Source organism: Epargyreus clarus, unplaced genomic scaffold, assembly GCF_041222505.1.
Source record: "Epargyreus clarus isolate Ecla_fem2 unplaced genomic scaffold, WU_Ecla_fem_2.2 ptg000010l, whole genome shotgun sequence".
NCBI classification, from domain to species: Eukaryota; Metazoa; Arthropoda; class Insecta; order Lepidoptera; family Hesperiidae; genus Epargyreus; species Epargyreus clarus.
Window position 1 is genome coordinate 7,240,975 of NW_027332218.1, and position 25,693 is coordinate 7,266,667.

The window sequence follows — 25,693 nt, forward strand, 5'->3', positions numbered from 1 at the left end:
ATAAGACCGCCTGTTGTACCGTTCATTAGGTTTATGTATATTTTTCATGTATTCTTTGGTGTTCAATAAAACATTTTTGTATTGTATTGTATTGTATTAATATTTTTCAATGGATAATTGTCTTATCTTGGAATTTGTTCATTCTTTATTAATTACCATATGTATATAATAGGTATATTCTAATTGTAGATATATATCTACCATACTAACTTAGGAAGTACGTCTCCTTTGTCTAGAATCTAGATTAACTCATTTGTATCTATATTTTTTGCCTAGATTTTAATTTTATGTCTCACTACAATACAAGCAAATCCATAAGTTATTTAACCCACCAAAATGCGATCATTTCTCATATTATTTATTTATTTATGTTTTCATTTGGTAAAACCAAGAAATTGACTCAGTTTTTAAGTTAGAGGCTTTTACGTAGATGACGTTTTTTATATAATCTTATATATAAAATTCTCGTGTCACAATGTTAGTTACCATACTCCCCAGAAACGGCTTTACCGATTTTCACCAAATTTTATATGCATATTCAGTAGGTCTGAGAATCGGCTACTATCTATTTTTCATACCCCTAAATGATAAGGGTTGTTCACCCTTATTTTTTTTTTTATTTATATGGCAACACAACGTTTGCCGGATCAGCTAGTTGTTATGTACAAGATGCAATAACTGTTATCTACGATGGCAAGCACAAGTGTGCATAGGTGGCCTAAATGAGAATGTATGGCCTAAATGAGAATCACTCTTTAAAGTAGGTATGCCTAAATATCTTCTTAAGTATACCTAACTACCTAGCTACATCTGTATTAAGATTTTTGTCGATCCTGACGTAATCATCTCAAACTATAGGTCGACCTCGACAGATATAATTGAACAGAACATTATCAGAAAACAGGAAAACGTAGAGAAAATTGTGAATAATATCTGCTTATGTTCTCCTCTTTGCGAATATGAAATAAAAGTTATTTAATCAGTATACATTTTATATAAGGTATAGAAATAGGAATCAAGTATGCATTCTCCTGATGACCACTCCCGCCCATAGATAACTGTTACCACTATGTAATTTAGCATCCCCGAAGTCAGTGAATATGTGATCAGTGATCACAGATGCATTATTTATCATCCCCGATGACTAATAATTACGACAATTCACTCTTAAAATTTTTGTGCTAAAAGTATAATCGAGCCAGTAAACTCCACAAATATGATTGCATATGATTACCAGTAAAAAAATGCATAATAAAATGACGTAATAACACTGAGTTTCTAACGTTGCATGCAATGCGGGTGCAAGCTATTTCTACAACTGACCTACATCGTTATCAGCACGTCATATTTTAACCGATGCACCGTCTTCTATCACACACGGAATCTACTTGGCACCAGGAGTCTTCTCATTTAGACGAGACGAGACCGGCACGACACGACATCATTAGACACATTCTATGAAATTGTACTCAATGCACGCTGTTTCGCTTGCACGACACAAGACCGATACGATTATTGCTGCTGACGTCATTTCACGTCTTTATAATATGTGTTGTATGCATTTGTCAGGATATTAGTTGACATACGTAACTCTTTATTAAATACCGTGCCGGTGTCGTGTCGTATCGCCCCAATGAAGAAGAGCCCTATGACGCAAGGCCGAGATATTATGACTATTGTCATTTTAAGTTATTGCTTTCACGATAACTGCTTTCTAATGTGACGATAGAATTTACGAAGTAAACATTAAACGGACCTTATTTTAGATGCTCAGTGACAGTGGAGAATTAAATAATGTGGTCACTGACCCTCATCATCAGATAGTGCGTAATTAGTAACTGTATATCGATCTGAGAGCGTTCGTAGTAAGGACTACTTCAAATATATATGAACAATGCAAACCTTTTGTCATAATCCAGAAATAGAAATAGTGATGTTGCTGCAACAAAATTACATATCTACCTATGTATTGTCCCCAAAATTATGGGGTCATTCTATAGAGGTAGAAAGAATCCCTGTATCCAATTATTCAACCTAGGAACTTGACTCTCGATGACTTCCTAACTCATAGATTGCAAAAGTAGAGTCAGACTCAGAAAAAATTAAGTTAGTTTCAAAGAGATATGTGCACGATTGACGGTTAAATGAGCGAGTCTTTATAAAAAAGTAAATCTATCAATTTCATAGCCTACTCCTTTTTAATCTTTGCTAAAATACAGTAAATCTGTTCACGTATAGGCATAAATAAATACAAGGTTACAATATTATTCTGCACATAGGAGATAAGGACTTATACAATGAATGTGTTATGCCTTATTAATATTCATTCATCCATGTTACCGGAGCCGTATCTAAATGTTCTGACATATAATATAATCGATAAGTTTATTTAAATAATCAAAACATAACATTCGCGAACAGCTTAACCTAAAATATATAAATTTAGATCCAATGGGCATTGAATACGGAACTGGTTTTAAACACATATTTTTTATAATTAGAATGAATGATAAGGCAGATACGCTTACTGATGGAAAGTAATGGTCGCATACGAACATTTGCAATACCAGAGAAGTTGTCAATGCGCTGGCTTTGAAAAGCTCTTTTCGCCTTTCTTTTTCTCTGCCATCATCTAGTACGCAAATTGCTTTAATGATCAACCATTTTGATTTTGATGATCAAATTACTAACCCACTGGACACGGATCTCTTCTCAGAACAAGAGGCATAGTCAACATTTTCCGTTAACAGACTTAATACACATTTGAGAACTACGGAACTGTCACGGATAAAGGATATTTCACAATGTTTTACGCCATCAAAGCCAATGATAACTAATTTTAAATACATTTTTTATGGAGATAAAATTTCCTCAAGCCAATCAAAATCTGTAGGTACAACAACTATTTAGCTAGTTGTAAAAAAATTGGTCTGTGATACCCTGACTAAATCGATAATTAAATCTGCGATAATTTTTTTGCGACCAAAAGAACAATACGCTAACTATTCCAATGTTATTTTATATTAATACGTGTAATTTTTTATCCAAATGTACTGTGCCCCACAGTTTTACTCGCGTTTCGGTGTTTTTGACGTCACTATATTATAGATATGGGTAACTCATGCTTTATTTTCTTCAATTAACGATCATTTTAATGGACCTCACTCATGTATCAGACTCCGTGATTCAGAGACGTCAAGCTGAATCACTAGTTCTAGATTACTGATTGTTATACACTATTACTTAAAACCTTCTTCAATTAATAGAATATGAAATTCAAAAATACTTTTTCAAAACAGTCTTATATTTGCTAAGATAATCACGATCAAACATACAATCATTAGATGTAGAATTAAAACGTGATGAAATAAAAAAGTCAAACAATGAACGACCAGCGGTAAACCATTATATATGGCCTTCACCTTGTCAACACCAAGGCCACCATGTTCAGCTCCATTTTAGATCTCGCGAGCTTATCTGACATTTAATTTTATACTAATAATGTTATCACAGCAATCACGTTTTGCGTGTGGAATATTTATTCTAAGAAAACTATTTGACGTAACTTATATTTTACAGAATGTTAGTTACTGTAACACCTACAGTGTATGAATTTTGAGTAAGAGGCACACAAAATTCATACACTTTCTTTTCAAAAACATTTTTTTTAAATCTTATAAGAAAACAATTGTCACTTATTCTTATGATGAAACAAAAACATCGTGAGGAAAGCTCTCAAAGGTGTGTGAAGTCTATCAATCTATCTATTATTCTATCCTAATTGACTAGCGTGGTGGAGCAATGAATGGAAGAGCAAGATATAGTTAGTATAACGGAGAAGACTTTTGAAACACTGTCGACCTGTGAGGTATTACCGCCACACTTATTTATAGGGTGAAGCAGTTATTGCTTTTTGGTGCCAGGGTGTCAGTAGATTTACATATGAGACAACAATCCTAGTCCTCAAGAGTAACAATGCATATGGTTGAATTCAGGGAGAGCCCATATTTCAAATGTTAGACAATGTTACTTTATTTATATGTGTATATTTGAGCCTAGCGATAAAGCAGGCGTGCTACCTGATGGAAGGTAGTCAACGTCGCCTGTGAACATTTGCAACACCAGAGGAGTCGCCAATGCATCGCCGGCTTTGAAGGAGAGCTCTTTTTGCACATTTTTTGAAGAGCCCCATGTCATAGCGCTCTGGGAATACTTATTATAATACATATATACAACAATCACAATATAATAATATTGTGATTGTTGTATATATGTCCATAATAATAAGCATTCTTAATATTAACACGTTCATTTATCACTTCAATAACTTTTCAAATAACACAAAACTAAGTAAAGTTCGTACGTTCTTATCTGCACGGTATTAAAAAGTTATTTACAGTATTAATCTAGAATAGCAAGTAAGCAACAACATTTGTTTCCGAGACTTATCGAGTAATTCATTAGACTATTAAGATAAGTGAAAAAGTCAACAGTCGTTAGGAGTTTATCTGACTACAAAAATGTCAAATAAATACCAAAATATTGAGCACTGTTAATTGTTGTTTACGTAAGTTTATCAGAAAAAGTGATAGTTTGTGATTTTGGACATCCGGTTATGTCACGTAGACAATGAAAAAATACGCATTAAGAACACGTGTATAGATAATTTAACTAATATTATACTCTGTTGAACTTTTCGATTCGGTCAAGGCATCTTCGCCTATTACTTGGTATAGCCATAGAGTAACCGTCTTTGTTTTTTATTTTACCTACGACATATTGTAGAGATATTTACAACTATGGATACGTATTTACAACTATTTATGGCTTGCATATTCTATGACTTTATCAGTTATGTCATCAATCTTAGCCAATTTTTGCCTACAACGCACTGCACCTACGACACAGTATCACGGGTAAATAAGAAGTAAATGATTGCACATGGTATGCACGTGAATGAAAGCATTATCCGATTGAGTAGGTATTGACCAACTTTTATCGAATGTTTTAAGTTATCAAATAGGTACGAAGACAAAAGTAATAGCAACAAGCACATACTCGTAACTACTTTATTTCTTTATAAATACTTAGTAGCAACTGCCACCCAAGGATATCTGTAATCAAGCGCAGATAAGTTAGAGCCCTACCTGAGGTCGGTCGCAGTGACTTTTGTGACAATTTGGCTACCCCTTAAAATTAAATTGCCTCGAATAACTAGGTATGTTTCACTTACAACACCCACCAAACTAGAACATAGCAGCGCTTAACACTGTTATTTGACAGGTCTGGCGGTAGTACCTATGAAGTGGAACAACAAACGATACTACCACAGTCAAAAACACTAAAAAATATTTCTTATAATCGACACTTTCGTACGACAAGTCTACATTAGGTAGCCTTGAGTAGCAGATACTATTAATTACAATGGCTATATAAATACGTATGATACTGTCGGCCAGACACTCCTCTGGATGGATTTATTTACCTAGTAAATAAAAACAAAGCGGTTACTTGAGTGTTGTTTACTTATACTCATTCTAAAACCATTCACAGGCAAGCTAGTCGCATTTACCGCAACGATAGGAAAAAATCGACGAGCACTGCTTTATTTTATTTGTGTCTCAAGAGGCAATGCGAAAACAGAAATAAATAAACCACTAAATTAAATAAAACCGATTGTGCATTCCGGATCAGTTCAAAAAGAAGGGAAACGCATCTGTTTCGAAGCTAACTTTGAACGATTATTTTAGTTCAGCTTTTTGGACTGTTAAGGATTTCAAGGCACGTGTTTCACAAGGCGATACGTTAGGCCACATTTTTTTCCTAGATAGCTAATTGAATGGCGATTATTAAGCTTTAATGAAATAGGTACCTAATTATTTTATTTTCGTATTAATGAAATAATATCTTCAAAGTCTGATTAATGACGTTATTAAATACAAGTTATTATAGGAAATACTTAAAAAGTGAAGATTGTACTGAAATAAAAAGGTGTTTTACAGAATTTCTTAAATAATATGATTAATTTTAGTGCCGCAATAGGATGAACATTCATTCTATTACACTATTTTGTTTTAAATTCCTAAAGCATTTAAGCTTTAAGGGCCCAATGCGCCTATATTAAATTATCATAACCGTCAAAATATATATTGTTTTTAAATAAAATAAATAGGTTTTTCATTTATATTCCAGACTTCAGATTCCAGCCTTGTTAATTAATTAAATATGCACAGTTGAACACAAATAAACAGTTTAAAGATTTTAGACATAAACAACTTAAAAACGGACAACAAAATCAAAAGTATTTTTAAGAAAATCAAAATACTTACATTCCAAGCCCATTCTATTGGTGAGCTGGTCAAAGCCGTAGACGGTGCCATCAGGCTGTCGACAGGAACTTAGGAGTGTTAGGAAGTCATCACAGATGCTGTTGAGCTCCGGAATGAACCCTTGGATGGTGTTGGGACTCGTCAGGTCCGCTGTGAGGTGACGACGCAAGTGGTGCCATTTTTCGCCTTGTCTAGAACAAATAATAGTTATCGTTAAGTTTGAAGGTTAGAACCCTTCGTGGTTCGTTTCAGAGGCACCACCGTCAGACCTGTTCCGAACTTGTAGTCTTATATATAAAATTCTCGTGTCACAATGTTAGTTACCGTACTCCTCCGAAACGCCTTTACCGATTTTCACCAAATTTTATATGCATATTCAGTAGGTCTGAGAATCGGCTACTATTTATTTTTCATAAGTTCAGTGATAAGGGTTGTTCACCCTTAACATTTTTTTATTTATATGGCAACGCAACGTTTGCCGGGTCAGTAGTGTTATAAATATTAAGAATAATAAGTGTCGCTGATTTAGTTTGATGAGAGATAGATGGTAGAGATGTGTCAATGCGTTACCTCTATTGAACTCATTCATTATTTTATTCTCACTGAGTATTATCCTGATAAGAGCAATGCTAGCCTAGTTTATTGCAATTCGACCTCACTGACCGGGGTCCGAGGTTTGACTCTCAGTCCCACCATATTTGATTATGTGCATGTTTTCGAAATGAGCACTTGTTTAATGGTGAAGATTAAACATCGGGAAACTTCCACAGCCGAGAGTCATAGATCTATCACAAAATGTCATTGCCGGGAGTGCTTTAAAAAATTGCGTGTAAAGTCTACAATTCGTAATTGGCCCACCTTTGTCCGGCGAGGGACAGTGTTGGCTTAACGATGATATTTTAAATCATAAATGTAGAGTTTATTCAGTTATAACATTGCCGTAGAATCAAGAATAAGTTTTTCTTTTACTTATTAAGTTAAGTGCGCCGTATAAAATTACAAAACCACAAAAATATGAAGTACAAACAATTTGTCTAGGTTTATAAATAATTCTAAGGTGCACTAGACATAGCAGGAAGTGGTTATTCGCACAAAAAACTAGTAATCTATTCAATGGCGTTAACCTACGTGACCAGACGGTATAACGAGTTGTCAAAATATCTAAATAGCGTTACCATATCATTTTCCTGTCCCAAATATAAGGACAAAGCAAATATTACCGTCAAAATGAACAAAGCGCCTAATAATAGATTGCCTATAACAATACACCTAATATTTCAATGCATGTCGCGATAACCGATCGGTTTTGGATAAGGTAGCGGCGGTCTACTCGTGGATTTAATTTTAAGGGTATTTACACATGAGTTAAGTTGATGTATGTGTGGCCTGTCACTTGTGATAGTAGTGAGAAGCTACGGTAAGCTGGGGTAAACGCATCTTTATGAGACTATATAACTAAAATAGGCTAAAAGTGACGGAATATGCGGATAGGTGATATATGGAAAACAAATATTATTTTATCTGAAAAAAAATATATAAAAAGAAAAATAACAACGCAAGACCTGTACCTACTATAAAAATCATACCTCCAAAACCTATTACAAACCTGACTTTCTCTTTCATCTATTAAAAATCAGCACTGATAGTGTCGAAAGACAAACAAATTGTTAAACTTGGAGCATACATGTCAATTAATTTCACGCGACTAGTTTTTAAAACAGCCAGTCTAGACTAGACTGGCTTTCACCTATCACGGAACTTTGTACGAACAAACCTTAGATGAGTAAAATACATAGATTGATCACTCCTAACAAGAAAGTGTAATCTGTTTTGAGAATTGAAATTGTTGCAAAAATAAAATTTTGCCACGTCTCCATTTTAAAATGTCCCTAAAATGTTTGAAATACTCATTTATTTATTACTAAAATTACGTAGTATTTGTTATTTATACGTAAACTATCTCTTGAAATATTTTTTATTAGTCAAGAATTCAAAAAATAAATGTAAAAATCATCCTTTTATGGCTTCATTCAATTTCAAGGCGGTGAAGTATCTTTCTATTTTACTTATCAAAGGTGCTAGCCCGATAAAAACTAGCTCATAAACATTAAGTTTTTTCACCATAGATGCGCAGCAATAAAAACGGGTCATTATCATTTATGATACTGTCGAGTAGCCAGTCGGCTGCACCACTGCTCTCAAGTTAATGACGTAACAAACGCCCATAGTAAGCGGTCTGTATATAATAAATCTGCACGCATTTTTTGTGTTTATCCTTGTGTCTGTCTATGAGGTGATTTATGTTATTTTATAAGGTTAAATGTTTATTAGCATAATATGGCAACTTTAAAAAACAGTTTTAGAATTATAGTAATTTTCTTGTATTTTTTTTACTGTAGCCTTTTTTTGCGATATCAGGTGTATTGAAAATAGTAGAAAATGTTTTTTTTCTGTTTTTTTTATTGATATTTTGTATTCGTCTAACACTTAAAAATATTAAATTCAAGCAGACATCCACTTCGTCGTTTTTTTTTATAATATAGGAGTAGCAGACGAGCATGCAGTCCACCTGATGGTAAGTGGCTACTGCCGCCCATGGACATCTGTAATCAACCCCAGATAGGATTAGATATTCCTACCTGAGGTCGGCCACAGATGCGCCGCTACCCCTGAGGACTAAGCTGGAACGCCTCGGAAAAGTATGTCTCCCTTACCACACCCTTCAAACCGGAACACAGCAGCGCCTAACACTGCTGTTATTAGGTAGAAATAGGTGTGGCGGTGGTGCCGCCGGAGTCGAACCGCAAAGGGTTCTACCACTTTCAAATCGTATTTTTAAATAGACCTTTAACTCACTCAACTCATGTATTGGATATACGGAACTGACTTTACAAGCAAGTGTAGCCACGGGCGAAAATAAAGTTACAATTATAAACAGAAGTGTATTAATCGTCCAATAAGAACGCCGATTTTTCATAAAATTCCAACGCCATTGTAAATTCTTACACGTTTTTACACGGTAACTTTATTTTGTTTCTAGTATAACATAAACAATAAAAAATCTTATCTAAAGAAACGTTTTTATTTGCAGTAGATGTAATAGAATTTAATTGTATCTAAATGACAATAATGCAATGCAATTTATAATGCAATTTACAATGAAAGATCCTTGTCCTTGTCTTTCTCCGACTGACTAGACTCTATCTTTTTTACGCTTAATATTAGAAATAAGATAATGTTAAGCGTCTCATTTATTTCATGATTCGTGTAGAAGCTCAAATATTTATTTGCTTACAATTACCACACTTTTATTAGCTTGACCTATATGTATGTAACGGAATCTTTCAAGTTATTAGAATCGTTTAATTTTTTTGGTACTAGTAAATCTATAAAGCTTCGTGAAATACTATCGTACGTATAAATGCGACGGCTCTACCATATTCTGACGTATAAAAGCGGCGCTCGCGCCGTCTGCATTTGCTGTTTAGGGCTGATTTATTGATATAAATTATTCCTTGCAACGACTCTGTAATTGTTTCCTAATACGTAAGAGTATTTACTTAACAACAAATTTACTGTACACCTCTACGAGTATTAAGAAGTAGCAAAGAAGCATGTAGTCCACTTTATTAAGCGGCAAATGTCCTTCATGGACATCTAATGACATATTCTTTGAATACAATAGAACAAATGGTACATCCATTTGTCAGTCGCTCCAGCAACAAACTGGACGATCGAGCCGCAGCAACATAAGCAACAGCTTAGTTTAAGAGACAAAATCGCCTGCGCAACAATCGCTCATACGATAGTAGCCAATGGGCGGTCACCTTACTGCCATTTAATTTAAAGCTATTTCAATTATGAACTATTATCACACGTTAACGTTATGACATTGCGCCATTCCACACGTCGTAACGAGCCAAGAACACACTTCCTCCACTTAGTGGAGTATCCAGAAGATGTGAGCAGATCTCTTGTACCCGTGTGAAAAATGCAATCTATTTTTATGTGCATGTAACACTCTGAAATAATTTACTTTTTTATCTTGAAATGTGGACTACACAAATGTATACGAAGATACAGGATGTCCGATTATTTATTAGCGATCACGAAACCTTTAATAAAGTGAAATAATATAAATTTTATCGATATATCATTCTTTACTTCTCATTTTGCTATAACTATAATGAAATGGAAGGATTTAAATTTGTATGTTACAAAAGTGTGAACATGTGATTTAATTTAGTACAATCTACCAAAATAGAAGGACTTACAAACACAATAGAGCGAGTAATAAATTAATGTTGAATACCATACCAAAATATTCCAATTTCTCACAATAAATAACTGACGATATCATTTTTATACCCATTGTTAATAAAAACAAACTATCCAATTTACTTACCACAGATCGAATTTTGTCAATTTTTAGTACTTAGGCAGAAATTATCAATTTAATAATCAAAAAAATATTACGATTGATTAGTAACTATTTTTTATTGCTTACATAATATAATAAATAAAAACGAATCAAAGAATAACTTACTCATTAACAAGTCCAGTAGAGGCATATCGGTCCGGCCTGCTTCTGCGGTAGACTTGGACGATTTCCGTCGGGGGTCGATACGGCCTCTTGGCGGGGGTCCGCAGCACCGCTTCGAGGGCCACCCGCTCGGCTATGGAGACCACCGCCGCGCCCCCTGGCGTCGTCTCCACAAACACCGGCCCGTAACGCCTGAACATGTCTGCGTGCAAATCTCTCATTGTGACAGCGAGGGTACGGTTGTTACAATTGGGTTGGGTTAGGTTAGGTTAGGTTATATGTGCAATTCATTTAATGTTTTTATGACAGATAGTGAACACACATTGCACAAGGAGCAACCTAATGATAAGTAGTTACTGCCGTTTATGAACTATTTTTACAGGGATTCTATCTAAAGCCGATCACAGATGCCTTGCTGCTCGTGAGGATTATGATCGCCTCATGTAAGTCAGCCAAAATCTAGATCACAGATGCCGCTCCAAAGGTCTAAGATGCCCCCTTACGTAAGCCAGCCAAAATCTATACCCTTGCATCGAAACACAAGAACTGCTTCGCTAGAACAGGTACGGCGGTTGTAACTTTTCGACAATAGCATTTACCATAACAGAAGTCCCAAATGAAATCATAAATTTTAATGTCTTGCCACCTTTGAAAACTGGAATGCCTCTGGTGAATGTGAATTCGCAAAAATATCAAATGATTTTGTGTAAAATTGCTAATATGCAATGTCAAAAGATTCAAAAGATTAGTGTCGCTCTCGCAACCACACGGTCTCAAGGAGATTACAGAATCCCGCGCAATCGGAAGTATTTTAACTAGTACAAGGCCACGAATAACGTAACATCTTTATCTAGAGTAAGTTAATGAAATTCTCTAAATCATTTCCGAAAATATTTCCAAGAAATACATTTTGGATATGTTTTTTATATTATTTAGACAAACGAGTATGCAGTCCACCTTATGGTACGTGGCTACTGCCACCGATTGAGATTTGTAATCAAACCTAGATGAGATTGTATTCCTACCTAAGGTCGGCCACAGCTGACGGCCTGAGTTAGAACGATTCGGATAAAAATGTCTCCTTACTAAACCCTTCAAACCAGAACACAGCAGCGCTTAAAATCGCTGTGTCAGACAGAAATAGGTGTGGCGATTCCTCTGGAATCGAACCACAAAGGCAAGCGCAATTTACTTTTATTGTAATTCTTAAAACATTTGTTAAATTGTTCCTACGTACATATATAAAAGTTTTGTAAAATATCTAGTCCAATATAAGAATAGTTTCTAGAAAAATGAAACAAATCTTTTGGATCAAGCATTTTCCTCTCAATAATGATATTCTTAGAAATTAATCAAATGCAAATAAAGAAAGTTACTTAAAATACAATAAAGCAAAATGGATGGAATCTTACAGCGCTCTCACCTTCGTAAGCTTCGTGGAGCTTGTTCATCCGATACCGACTCCAGAACAGCCACCTGGTGCCGAGGAGTGGCAGCGCTGGGGGGCCAGGGAGCCGGCTTGGACGTTTGCTATCAGACGACCGCGCCAGGAGTGCTGTGGCCGCCATCACCAGCGCAACGATGGCCAGGATCAGTGTCGGGACTCCTGACCAGTCCACGAGAGGCGGCGGCGTGCTCTGTACAACAAAAGAATTTACTTATGAACGTTTTTTTAAATGTAGTGTATTAAGCGCTGCTATGTATAGCTGTATAGGTTTGAAAGAAGATAGGTGTATCCGCCAACTTAGTTCCCAAAAGTAGCAACTCATCTAAGACTAAGCACAGATAGGAATGTAGTCTTATCTGGGGTTGACAGATGAGATTTTGTTACAGATTTCTATAGGTCGTAGTTGCTATTTAAGTACCACGAGATTACCTACATGCTTGTTTTTTACCTAAATATCAAAAAGAAGAACGTGCAGTCTATCTGAGTCGCTTGCAATTAGACACCAATGACTGACATAATGTCCACTCAACTTAAGCACACACTCCATAACCAGAAAGAATTTGAAAATACTAGAAAAGAGAAATAGGCGAAAAGGCAGCCGTAGTTTATAAGGTTCTACGTCCTCTGTTCACCCTTTAAAACTAAAGCCCACTGGTAAATTCCTGGATTATATCCCTTAGCTTATCTTCCTTATCCTACAGCATAGAAAGATAGGAGTTCTATACATACAACAAATTACAATGTAAATAATGTGCTACTTATTTTAATGAATCCATTGACAAGGTTCTAAATCCATTAATTAAGAACTCAAGCAGTAATAAACAAACAAGAGAATGTGAAAGTCAACAACTTAAAATTCCGTCATAAAGCGATAATTACTGTTGACATATAAATACATTTTATTGTTTTTACTTGAAAGCATTATCGAGTACTTCGGATATTTGCAACTGTTTAATAGGTATTTAAGGAAGCATTGCTTTTTGTTTAAATAATAAAGTTAAGATAACACATAATTATTCGGCCAATTGTTTTAAATAAATTGAGACTATAATTAATATTATGTTGTAATAAATCACATAAATAAGATATGCAAATATGTGTGAAGTTATATGAAATACAATACTTTGGAATGGAAGTATATTGTAAAAAGAAATGAAGACTTTTAGATTGGTGTTTTTTAATGCGCACGTAATTTTGAAAAATCAGAAGCTCCAGAAATTTGAATCTCAGACAAAGTTTGAGAGGCCAAGTTTCAAACCATTATAGTACAGTTCATTAGCTGAATGCAATTAAACGTTAGGTTATATGACATATATTTAAAAAAGCTTATCGGCGTATCGATCGAGTGGTCCGGTGTTCGATTCTGATGTTTCAAAGTTATGAGCGTATTGGAAATTAATTACCAAGAACACGAAGGGAAACATCGTGAGGAGCCTTCATATCAAAGAGATATTTAAAAAAATCTCAAAAGGTATGTGAAGTCTATCAATTGGCCAGCATGGTGGGCTATAGCTTAATCCTTCTCATTCTGAGAGGAGAACCGTGCCCAGCAGTGGGATAGTAATGAGTTGAACGGCAATGGATGCAGTCAAATGTAAAGTACAATCCCTTATGCAATCAGGTACAATGCGGAATGCAATCAGGTATAAAGTACAATGTTTGGCAGCGGGCGTCGACCCGCGAGTTGACGCGGCGCTCTTGACATTGGCTTTGCGTAACTGTTACGTAACGCCGCACCACACCGCACGCATGCGGCAACTGATAGGGTTGCTACGTTGTTATGAGGTTTATTACTTTTAAAGCTAATTCGAAACATATATGATTTTAGAATTATATATCGCGAATGGTATAAAATTGATAACTGATAGGGTTGCTACGTTGTTATAAAGTTTGTTAGCGTTTAGCTATTTTTAAATTTAATATTTTTTTATTTTGTTATTTATTTTCTGTAGGCTTTTCTTATATTTTGTTTAGACTTTTTCTTATATTACACTAAAAGCTATTTTAAATGTAATATTTTTTATAATTGGTTACTCATATTTCTATAGGCTTTTTTTTTATTTTGTTTAGACTTTTTCTTATGTTATACTATTAATATAATACTTTTTATAATTTTTTATGGTTTAAAAGCTTATAAATATATAAAAGCTTATAAAATATATATAAACTTTATTTTTCTTTCACGTACACATCCAATTCCGCGTACAATTTAGTTTTCAAAATCTTACTTTACTCACGTTTAAAAAGTAACACAAAAACAAAACAAATATATTTTTTCTTCTTAAGTTTACAATTAAAAGTTTAAAAAATAATTAAAATTAAAAGTTTTTGTTTATACACAGTAATGTAAAGTAAACACAACGACGTTTTTTCATTTCATTATGGTAGTCCATTATACCTAATGTATTTAAAACAGAATAAAAACAAACTAAAATACCTATTATAGAATGTAGACTATTTTAAATAATTGGAAGTAATTAAAAAGAAATGCGGTTCGTGGGTTCTGGTACATCAAATAAACAAATTATTCGCGAATCTGCTAACATAATCATTTACTACACATAAATCTCGTTTGCGACTGCCCTTTGATTTGATTATCCACAATCCAGCCACACTTGGCAACCTTCACTCAATTTCTTAGCCAATCCGTCAAACTCCTAGGCAGTTGAAGCAATAAAAAAGTTTTTTTTTGTGGAGCCATTTGATCGGACATCGACCTGGCGTTCACATGTTTGCGTAACCGTTACGTAACATAGCAACGCCCACATGCACATGCAATGTATGGAAAGGGAAACTCGATTCTATTTAGGCTTTTTTCAGGCGGTAGAATACTTGTAACGATCAAAGTTGATAATTTACGCGATTGGTCACGCCAGTGCATTAAAAGCCAATGCTGGAATAATTGAGTGTACCTACGTGTTAGGCTTATGAATGACAAATTGTTTGTCCGTTGGTGAGTAAAATTGTCTGTATTAATTGTTTTGTATATTAATGATACTACAACACTGGAATTTAATGAGTTGGTAACTATTTGTGACGATTCTAGAAAAGACTTGGTATAACCTTTAAAGTTCGACTCCGGAAGAAACACCGCCACACCATTTCTGTTTTATAACAGTAGATTTAAATGCTCCTATTTTCTGGTATGGTAAGAGAAAGACACTTGTTCTTACGTGGTATCACAACTTAGTTCACGAGGGAAGCAACACATCTGTTGCCAATCCGAAGCCGTATTCTAATTCTATCTAGGGTTGATTATGGGCATGACCAGGACCATGGGCAGCAGATACCACTTATCACTTGTTAACTGCACGATTGATTCTTCTACTGTACTGTTGTATTATAAATAAAAGTACTATAGCTCTATGTACTTGTTAAGATATGTATATACATATGTATTATGACCCTTTACGTAACGAAACATACCACTAAACTGGGAAGTATCGCATTTCGGTGAAAGTAGGCAACCCTATTCCCACCGCAATGGCTCGACGGTTGCCCGTCTATAGGGATGCAAGTTCGTTATATGAAAATCGATATAAATATCGATATTTATATCCATGACCTAATACGTGGATTTACGGATAAATAAAAAAAATCAACGCGGGAATATCGACAACGTAACATTTCTAATATTTCACAAAATATTCAAGTCGCAGGGCCTTGCTTCCGTGACAAATTTCAAAAATGTATAATTTTGACGACCTGTTTTCACGGACCTATTCCTATTTAAATACGATATTTTAAATTTCCAATATCGATATTTCCAATTTTAAAATATGATAATAAAGTTTCGTATTTGTTGATGACGACTTGCGTGGCGGAGCGGTCACCATACCGGTCTGACGCGCAGAGGGTCCCGGGTTCGATCCCCGGCCAGACAGAAATCTAAATGATGATCTAGGTTTCTGTTTCTGGGTTTGGGTGTTTGTGTATTTGTCTCTGTGTGTGTCCATGGCATCCACGATACAGGGAATCCTAGTGTGGGGATGTGAGTGTAGAAAGCGTATATTGATAAAAATAAATATTGTCGACTATCGATATATCGTCCATCCCTACCCGTCGACACAATTCAAGATCTTGCCTGGCGCTCGACATTACTACCGTTTTTATTACCACTACGAGCCCTACGCCTCCCAGGTGGGAGTTATTCAGGACGAATTGGAATTTAACGGGATCTTATTTGGAACCGTTGGAAAAGGCTTGCAAATCTCGTTTGTGGAATGCCGCTGTGGCATGCGCGAACATTCCGCGCATATCCTCAGATATAACGTCAACGTTACTGTCTCACAGCTGGGCACGTGTCTCCTCGTAGAGCTTAGGCCATAGTCCATCGCGCCGGCCAAGTAAAATTCGTTCGACTTCACAAACCTTTGCGATTTGTTTATAGAATTCTCAGATGTAGAGTCCCAAAATGTTTTCCTGTACATCTTTAGCAAGTGATAATTAATGTTTAATAATAATATGCACATTAAAATTGAAAAATTAGAGGACCAATTCGATACTCGAACCCAATGAATAAAGCCGAGCTTTAATTTTTTCATGGAAAGTCGATGGTCCACGCTTTTCTATTTTCAGTAGTTTAGGCTTTGCGATGATGAATCAGGCAATCATTCTTTCAATCAGGCAATCAGTCTTGTCATTAGTATAGATTTTTCCACAGCTATTTCCGTTCTTTTAACAAAATACATAGTATAACAATAAAAGCATTTTTTTTCCTATAAAGAATACTTTGCTAACGGAGATAATGAAATAAATAATCAATTATAATTCAATATATGTTCTCTATATATTTGTAACAGACAAAATAACAGTTTTTAAATCTATGATCCAATTAAACTTTTCCGGTATTTTTAATTTCATCAAGGCCATGATAATAAATATTTTTAATACGCACATATGTATAAAAGCCGCATACCATTTGCCATGAATAAAAAAAAGTTTTAAAATATCTCAATAAAATATATTTACGACTCCAGTATACTTCGAATAATTATCAAGTTTATATTTAATAAATCTGTCTATTAAGAATGATTAGATCAAATACTGGTCTGTGGATTAGATCATATCATTTGAACATCAATAAAATTAAATTTACGACACTATAACATTAGAAACATAACATTTCCTTCATCGTATTTTTTTTATTTATACACCTGTTATGTTTGTACATACATACATACACATATTACATACATACACACTTTGACGTCGAATTAATTAACAAGTCCATAAAATCCCGAAAAGGATATGTCTTTATATCGAAATTACTTTAAAAGCTTTTAGTATTTACATTAATTAATTTTGATTCACTTCTTGTTTTGTTTTTTTTTCTTTATTTGGATACACAATCATCCTCATCCGGAATTAGGCTTTTCCATAATCGGATGAAACTCAGTTTAGTCGAAAGATTTTATTTATTTACGTAGTAGGTATTTGTTTTTTTTATAATATAGGAGTAGCAGACGAGCATACAGTCCACCTGATGGTAAGTGGCTACAGCCGCCCATGGACATCTGTAATCAACCCCAGATAAGATTAGATATTCCTATCTGAGGTCGGCCACAGATGCGCCGCTACCCCTGAGGACTAAACTGGAACGCCTCGGTAAAGTCTGTCTCCCTTATCACACCCTTCAAACCGGAACACAGCAGCGCCTAACACTGCTATTATTAGGTAGAAATAGGTGTGGCGGTGGTGCCGCCGGAGTTGAACCACAAAGGGTTCTACCACCTTACTAAACGAATATGCAGCACATCTGACGGTAAATAGTCACTACGGCCCATGGACATTTGTAATTAAGACCATATAGGAAATGGGTTCTACCTGAAGCCTATTATAATCCGCGGTAAACTGCTAGTCCGCTCTGAAGTTGTTGCGAGCAGGTGTAGACAGTTTGCTATGGCGACGCGACTCATTTCTATATTCAGAGCGGACTAGCAGTTTGGCGCGGACTATACAGATAAGTTGCCACTCCAGCGAACTAAATCGCCTATACGTTAGTCAGCGTCAAAATATCTAAAAGATTTTAAATAGTAACAAACAACAAAGTTGTAATAACATGTTATTTATTTTACGAGTGATGTGATAATAATCCGTAATTGTCCGTAGGTATAAAATTGTCTGGGTTCACGGCTAACCACGATAAACTTTATTAATGAATTCAAAGCGATATTGAAGATAATGCTTAACAAATCGTGCGGCAGACACGTTTGTTAGTCCCGAAATAGTTACATGTTAAGTTTTTGCAGATTTGCTACGGGTTCGAGTTGCTAAATCGATTCTATTGTGCCCATTGTGACCCTGACTGATCCTATACAATCTCTGTTTGTGTCTATTAGCGATCTGCACTGACTCAGCTGAATCACAATCGAAATATGATGTATCAATGTTTCATGTACAGTCAGCACCAAAAGTAGATTAACAGATTCACAATTTCAAAATATAAGCGCGCGTCTAATGTATAGAAAACAAGTAGAAGTTAACTACTAATAGTTAATAGGAGCTAGGCGAATATTTAGTTGCTTTTTTTTACAATATAGGAGTAGCAGACGAGCATGTAGTCCTCCTGATGGTAAGTAGCTACTGCCCCCGTGGATATCTGTAATCAACCCCAGATAGGATTAGATATTCCTACATGAGGTCGGCCACAAATGCGCCGCTACACCAGTGGACTAAGCTGGAACGCCTCGAAAAAGTATGTCTCCCTTACCAAACCAGAACACAGCAGCACTTAAGTAAATAGGTTTAGTTTAGTTTTTAACTTGTTTTTTCTAAGTTTCTATCCGAACTAATCTTATAAATTTTAACCATAGCAGACAACCAATTTCGACGGGACTCATAAAGACTATACGAGGAATAACCTTGACTTACCCCGAAAATAGAGGGTTCGTTCGTAAAATTGAATAAGAGGGGAGCTACGAAGGGGCGCCCGTATTAAATAAATGATCGGCCCTTTTATGTATACATACCTATAGTATACATATTACCGATTATTTTTTTGTTTTATTATTTAACTTCACGAACCTTAGGTTTCCATGATATCATTTTTTTCATAATAATATTAAGAACATTAAAGGTGGGTTGCATCAAGAGCCCGTTTAAAGTTTGTTTTAAATCTATACTAATATTATAAAGTGGAAAACTTTGTTTGTTTGTTTGATTGTAATGAATAGGCTCAAAAACTACTGGACGGATTTTAAAAATTCTTTCACCATTCGAAAGCTACATTATCCACGAGTAACATAGGCTATATTTTATATGAAATATATTTGATAAATAGATATTGAGGCGGTACAAAGTTTGCCGGGTCATCTAGTTTTAAATATAAGAAAGAAGAAAATAAAGAAGTAAAAGTAGAAAGAAATAAATAACTTTATTACGTAATGCATTGTACACACATAACAACGACAAATTAACTTAATTATTTACAAAATAGTGGTATATAGGTAAATAGAAAACTTAAAATACATAAAATGGCAAACATAATCGAAAAAAAAAGGTTAATAAATACGTTACAGTATATCTCTATGCTTGTATATATACATTCATACGGAAAAGGTACTCACTCAGCATTAATGCCATGTTGTGTTGCACCACGGGGCTGATTTTCAGTGAGCCCTCAGAGTGACTCACGGATATGCGTATAACGAAGAGAAGTAAGGGGTAACACGTGAGCAGCTGAGTTCCAAATAATAAAGCTGAGTTATGACGTGTGTACGTACACGCATTTTGTATTTACCACTAGGAGTGTTTGGTATTGCTCCATATAAACTGTGCTTGTGAATGAGATAAATTATTATTAATAGCATATTAGTGGTGGTATCAATGTGATTTATGTATTTATATGGGATTTCGTTTCATATAACAATAATTTTAAACTAAATATCTACCAAACGAACAAAAGTAAGTCAGTTATCAAACATAAAAACTAGCAAACTATGATAAAAACAAAAAAATACGGACTGATTTACGGAAAATATATAACCTATAATACTTTCAGGCGAATTCTACGACACCTCATATGACTAGGATTCACAAGGATTCAAAAGTCTAACAGGCAAAGAAGACTTTTAGCCTTTCCAGTGACTTTAAATTTACATCTGTCAAGCCCTTTGGGCTGTAAGTCGTTTCAAAGAATAAGACATACACACATACAAACATTACCTGCCACAGTCGGGTTAAAAGGTACTGAACTATTTTCTATCTATTTAGATATATATAACGTATAACGTATCTATGTATAACGTATATATAGATGCGTGCCGGTCTTTCTCAATAATCACATAACAAGCCTAATTGAAGCTTGGTAGTTTTTCACTCAGCAATCTTGATACGCAACAAAAGTAACTCCGTAATCAACGCCTCACTGAAAAACGATGAATTTAAAATTGATTTACCAGTTTTTGTGTCAGAACTATCATTACAGCGATGTGGGGTAATTGTAGATATCCAGGTAAATTGCTGGCAACAAAAAGTGAGTTTCTATCCTACTTTCCGATGTGTTTTGAAGGATATGTCCCGTTTTAGTATGTTTTGATTTACGAATGGGCTTTAATACTCAATCTATCCAAATTTTATCTAACTAAGATCGAAATATGAAAAAATATTTTATGCAGAAATCCCAGGCACGCACATCTGATTTTGCAAAGGTATGTGCTTATTAGAATTTAATGATCACTTGCTTAAACGGCAAAGGAAAACATCGTGAGGAAACCTGCATACTCAAGGAATCTAAAAAAAAAGAATATCAAAGGTATGTGAAGTTTACCACTTGATCAGCGCGGTAGATTATGGCCTTATCCTTCTCATTCAGAGAGGAGACCCGTGCCCAGCAGTGGGACAGTAATGGGTTGATGATAATGAATTTTGGCAAGGGAAATAAGCAAAACATTAGATAGAGCAATTCTTCATAACAACCTTAGAAGATTTTTAATAAAATAGATTCAGAATCCATCTGGTGGTAATATTTCGACTTATATACATTTTAAAAAGTGGATCTTTACACGCTTTATATTAGCTTCACTTGTATGTTTGTCAATGAGTAACTCCGTTTTTCAGTAGAAAGAGATCAACATAAATCCTTATCTTACCCTGCATGTATGAAAGAATGAAATAGAACACCGAAAGCTTTTTAGTTGATTTTATCATAAAAGCGTGTTTTTTAGTGTGACGTAGAAGTGACGTAACCTCGCAAATAATTATTGATAAAACGAACTTACCTGTATGTGAAGTTCTATCATAATTATGCGAGCTGCTCAATTCGAAGCGATTAATATTAACATATGTAGTACTGTTTCAGTTCTACGGCCATTTACACGATGAGTTTAAAAAAAATAACGATAATATTAATCTGAAAACAGATAAAAAACACAAATAAATAGGTTTTACTTTGATATACATCACATTTTTTCCTTAATGACAGGTTGACATATATAGCTTCATTTTGTTTAAAGATTTAGGATACAAACTAGAAGCATACCACGAGGGGGGGGTTTTGGGAGGGAGACCATATTAATCGCTTCGAATTGAGCAGCTCGCATAATTATGATAGAACTTCACATACAGGTAAGTTCGTTTTATCAATAATTATACTTCGCTGCTCAATTCTCGCGATTAATATTAACATATGTAGATGTTTAGAGACAATTGAGGTTTAGTTTGTATCCATCGTAAGTAACTTTTCAATGATAATATAAATAAACAGTTTAGGTTTAGGATCCCAAACTATCCAATGAAGTACAAAATAATTAAAGGTTAGGTTAGGTTACTCTTAAGTTAATCAAGGCATCACACTAGAATTTAATATATTATAATGATAACTTTATTTAAATGTAACTTAATTCATTTTATTTAAGAACGCCAACGTTTGATTTATTTTACAATTAACTTATACTATTACATATCATAATATGCCAAATACTTTATTGCGAATCGAGTGAGCAAATAATAAATGTTGTTAAGGTACTCATAACCTTCTATTATTTAATTTTGAAAATATTAACGAAGTCGAGCTCCATCAAGCCGTCTTTCGAATAACGTGAAAAGTTAGACCGATACTTAGGATTTGAAATAGACGCGTGGCGTATGATATAAGACACAAGACGATAATTTATAAAAAGTCATTAATTATTTATCAGAGTTGGTGAAACATACGGATATAAAATTATGTGCAATTAATTTCCTAAAAAACATTAAGATGACGATGCTAGCAGTTTTAGAGTTAAGCATATTGAAATAATGCCCTTTACCCAAATTTTACCGAGAGTAAAGACTACCGAGTTTTCAAAAGTAATAAAATAGTGATCACGCTATAATTTGCGAACTGCATTAGTTGTTAATTAAATTCTGATATTTTAGTAATTACCTACGCAATAATCTGGACATACTTTTTGAAAAACTGATTTTTATAAATCTTTGCGTTCTATGACTGGTAACAAGCGCTAGCAAATTAATTTCCTTAATAGCGGTTGTAAACTTGACTCTACGTTCGGAATCAGGTAGACTAACATAAAAAAATATTGTTACATGTCACTTGAGATACAAATTGTTCTAAGTGAAAGTGTATTTTTGGGTACGGCGGACGTGATCTATAATGATACCTCTTTCATAAATCTTACGATTTTTACAGCCGTTAAGTCTACCATGTTTGCATCCTGGGGGCCTTTTTTTTTTTTTTTTTTTTTTTTTTGTTCACGAGGGGGAAACCTTCAAAAGGTACCCGGCGCCGTGGGAGCGACGCAGGGTTATGTGGGATTTTTACCGCACTAAAACCCCCCCGGTGGCCGTCCTCAGCGCTGCGTAGAGGACTCCGGGATCTCCAAAGGAACGCAACCGGAGTCCTCTTAGCGCGTTGCCCCGTCGGGCTCTGCCCAGGTGAGCTTGACGCTCGCCACACCATCTGGTGCGTACGACGGTATGCGACCACACGTACCGCCGCCCTTCCCGGGGTCGCTTACCGAGCGGTTCGAGCTCCCACACTTACCGCCCGCAACCCCGGAAGCCCCCTTTTAGTCGCCTCTTACGACAGGCAGGGGATACCGTAGCCCTATTCTGGTCCCGAAACTACAGGGACAGCATCCTGGGGGCCTACCACCATCTTTTAAAAACATTATAGTTGAGTACTGTTGACAACTGAAAATGCCATATTATGCTTAAAAAGTTAACTTTCTTTAACGAGGTCGTGGTACGAAATTTCAATGTATGATTAAAATAATATTGTTTTAAGAGATGGTAGTAACCTCCGTGAAATATAAAGTTTTGTAAAAAAACTAGTACTTATAATGTTTCAAACTTATGCATGAAATTAAACTATATTTTGCGTTACACAGTGAAATAACAGCAGCTATATAGTTGTAACAGTTGCATTATTCCCGAGTATTCGGGACAAAAGTATTAATACGGTGTGGTCTGAAGTAGCTCCAGCTACACGTGTATCATTAGGTTAAGTTTATCATAGTAAATAACATTTATGTGTTATGTGTTATGGAGTTTATTTCGCCGCTTGCACCTTGCGAAGTGGCGGTAGATGTATTGTCATCGAAGGAGCTCTAAAGAACCAATGTTGAATAAAAAAATATATTTGATTTGAAAAACATTATATCAATTGTAGAGGGTGCAACAATTCTTTTTACTAATTATTCCCGGATAATATGCATGTCACCAGGATAAGATTCTTGAGGGAGCTGTTTGAAATAGGTAAATGGAAATTAATAAATCATTAATCCGAATAAATGCTACGATTTAGGAGCGACAATAAGGTACCATGGTCGAGTAGGCCAATTTGGTACCTCCAGTTACAATATATTATCCATTACTAGATCGGTTATAATTTTGTTCAACATTTTGTAAAATAATATCGAATATGAAAATGCATAGAAATAATAAAATTTGATCGAATTGCTATGAAAGCATCAATGTAATACGCGTATGGATCAATCAGGTCTCCATGACATATATTTATCACACTTAGCGTCTATTACGTCTAAGTAATTGCAAACAATTCTATTTCTGGAACTACAAAAATTGTAATTAAAAAATTAGTTCAGTCATGTGTAAAGTATTATATATAGATTTACTAGAATGCTAGAAAAAAACGTAAGTCGCTTACTCCCATTCCGAATCGATTTTGTGTTTTCGGAATTCAAAATCTGCAATAAAATTATCATTAGATTATATATAGTAAGCAAAGACATACTTGACTTTTATGGCAACAGAAAATGGGGAAATTGTAAATTACCCATGTGATTAATGTATGAGATAGCTGTTAAGTTATTAATTAATTATCAATAAAAAAGACAATTAGGAATGTTTTATCCAAAATATTAAAGGTAAATAATGTTATTAATAACTCTAAAACATTTATGTAATAGCAACACTCTTCATTGTTCCAAAGAAACCATAACCTCTTTTACCATTACCTATAGGTCATTATCCTATCCAGTTTTGGAAGTATCTGAAAATATCAGTATTACATACATTGTATTGCGAACGCAACTAACAGAAGAATATATTATGCAGATTATATTATGTATATTTATTATACCACCCATATCATACTCAAGTTTTTCGTTACATAATTTAAAAAAATATCCTTATAATTCCGGTAACCGACATTTTAAAATCTTCCGAATGCATCCATCCATATACTACAGCATAACAAACCAATATTGAAATTCTTATAAATCTAACAGAGACCAACTTTTTTCCAATATGCGTCTTAACTTCAATTATGCTCTCCTGTAAGTAGACTTACGTAAAATATAATATAATATATAATGTTCATATGCGGATTCAAATAACTTTTGCTATTTAAGTGATAATTAAACCGAAATTACTTTGTATTGAATAGTATTTATTACGTTTGTTTTATATTCAATAACAGATTAGATCAGTTTAGTAAATACCAGTGGCTCTACATTTTAGCCAAATGTAAATTACAATTCATTACATACATCTCGAGTATCAAACTTCAAATATTTTTCCGAATAAATGGAAATGCGTCTTTTACATTCTACAGAATATTATTAAAATAATAAGTATGGATTATTATTCGCATTTATAACAATTAAGACTTATTGTTAGGTTTTAATATGTTCACAGGTATGTTTATCTTTTGAAATGTAATGCATTAAATAAATTAGTTGAGTGTTTTCAAACTTAAAATAAACCTAAGGTCGTCATTAGGTTCATGATTAATTAAAAATGTAATCGAAACAACAAAGTCACCATCTACTCGGCGACATGGAGACATCGCGTCTTTATCTAATAAATTATTTATTGTGATTTTATCTAAGATGGATCATAACGACCCGATTGGCAAAATGGTTACCGGTCTGATGCGCAGAAGGTCCCAGGTTCCATTCCTGGCCAAGC

General features: G+C 34.6%; 1 protein-coding gene across 1 annotated transcript in view; it reads right to left on the reverse strand.

Annotated features, from left to right (window-relative positions):
- The window catches only part of shd (cytochrome P450 family 24 subfamily A member shade), a 79,328-nt gene that overhangs the window by 18,210 nt on the left and 35,425 nt on the right, over positions 1–25,693 (reverse strand). The window contains exons 2-4 of the mRNA XM_073077274.1: positions 12,296–12,509; positions 10,876–11,074; positions 6,330–6,520 (exon numbers count right to left, since the gene is read on the reverse strand). Of these exons, the coding sequence (XP_072933375.1) occupies positions 6,330–6,520; positions 10,876–11,074; positions 12,296–12,509 (604 nt within the window). The remainder of the gene's footprint in view (positions 1–6,329; positions 6,521–10,875; positions 11,075–12,295; positions 12,510–25,693) is intronic.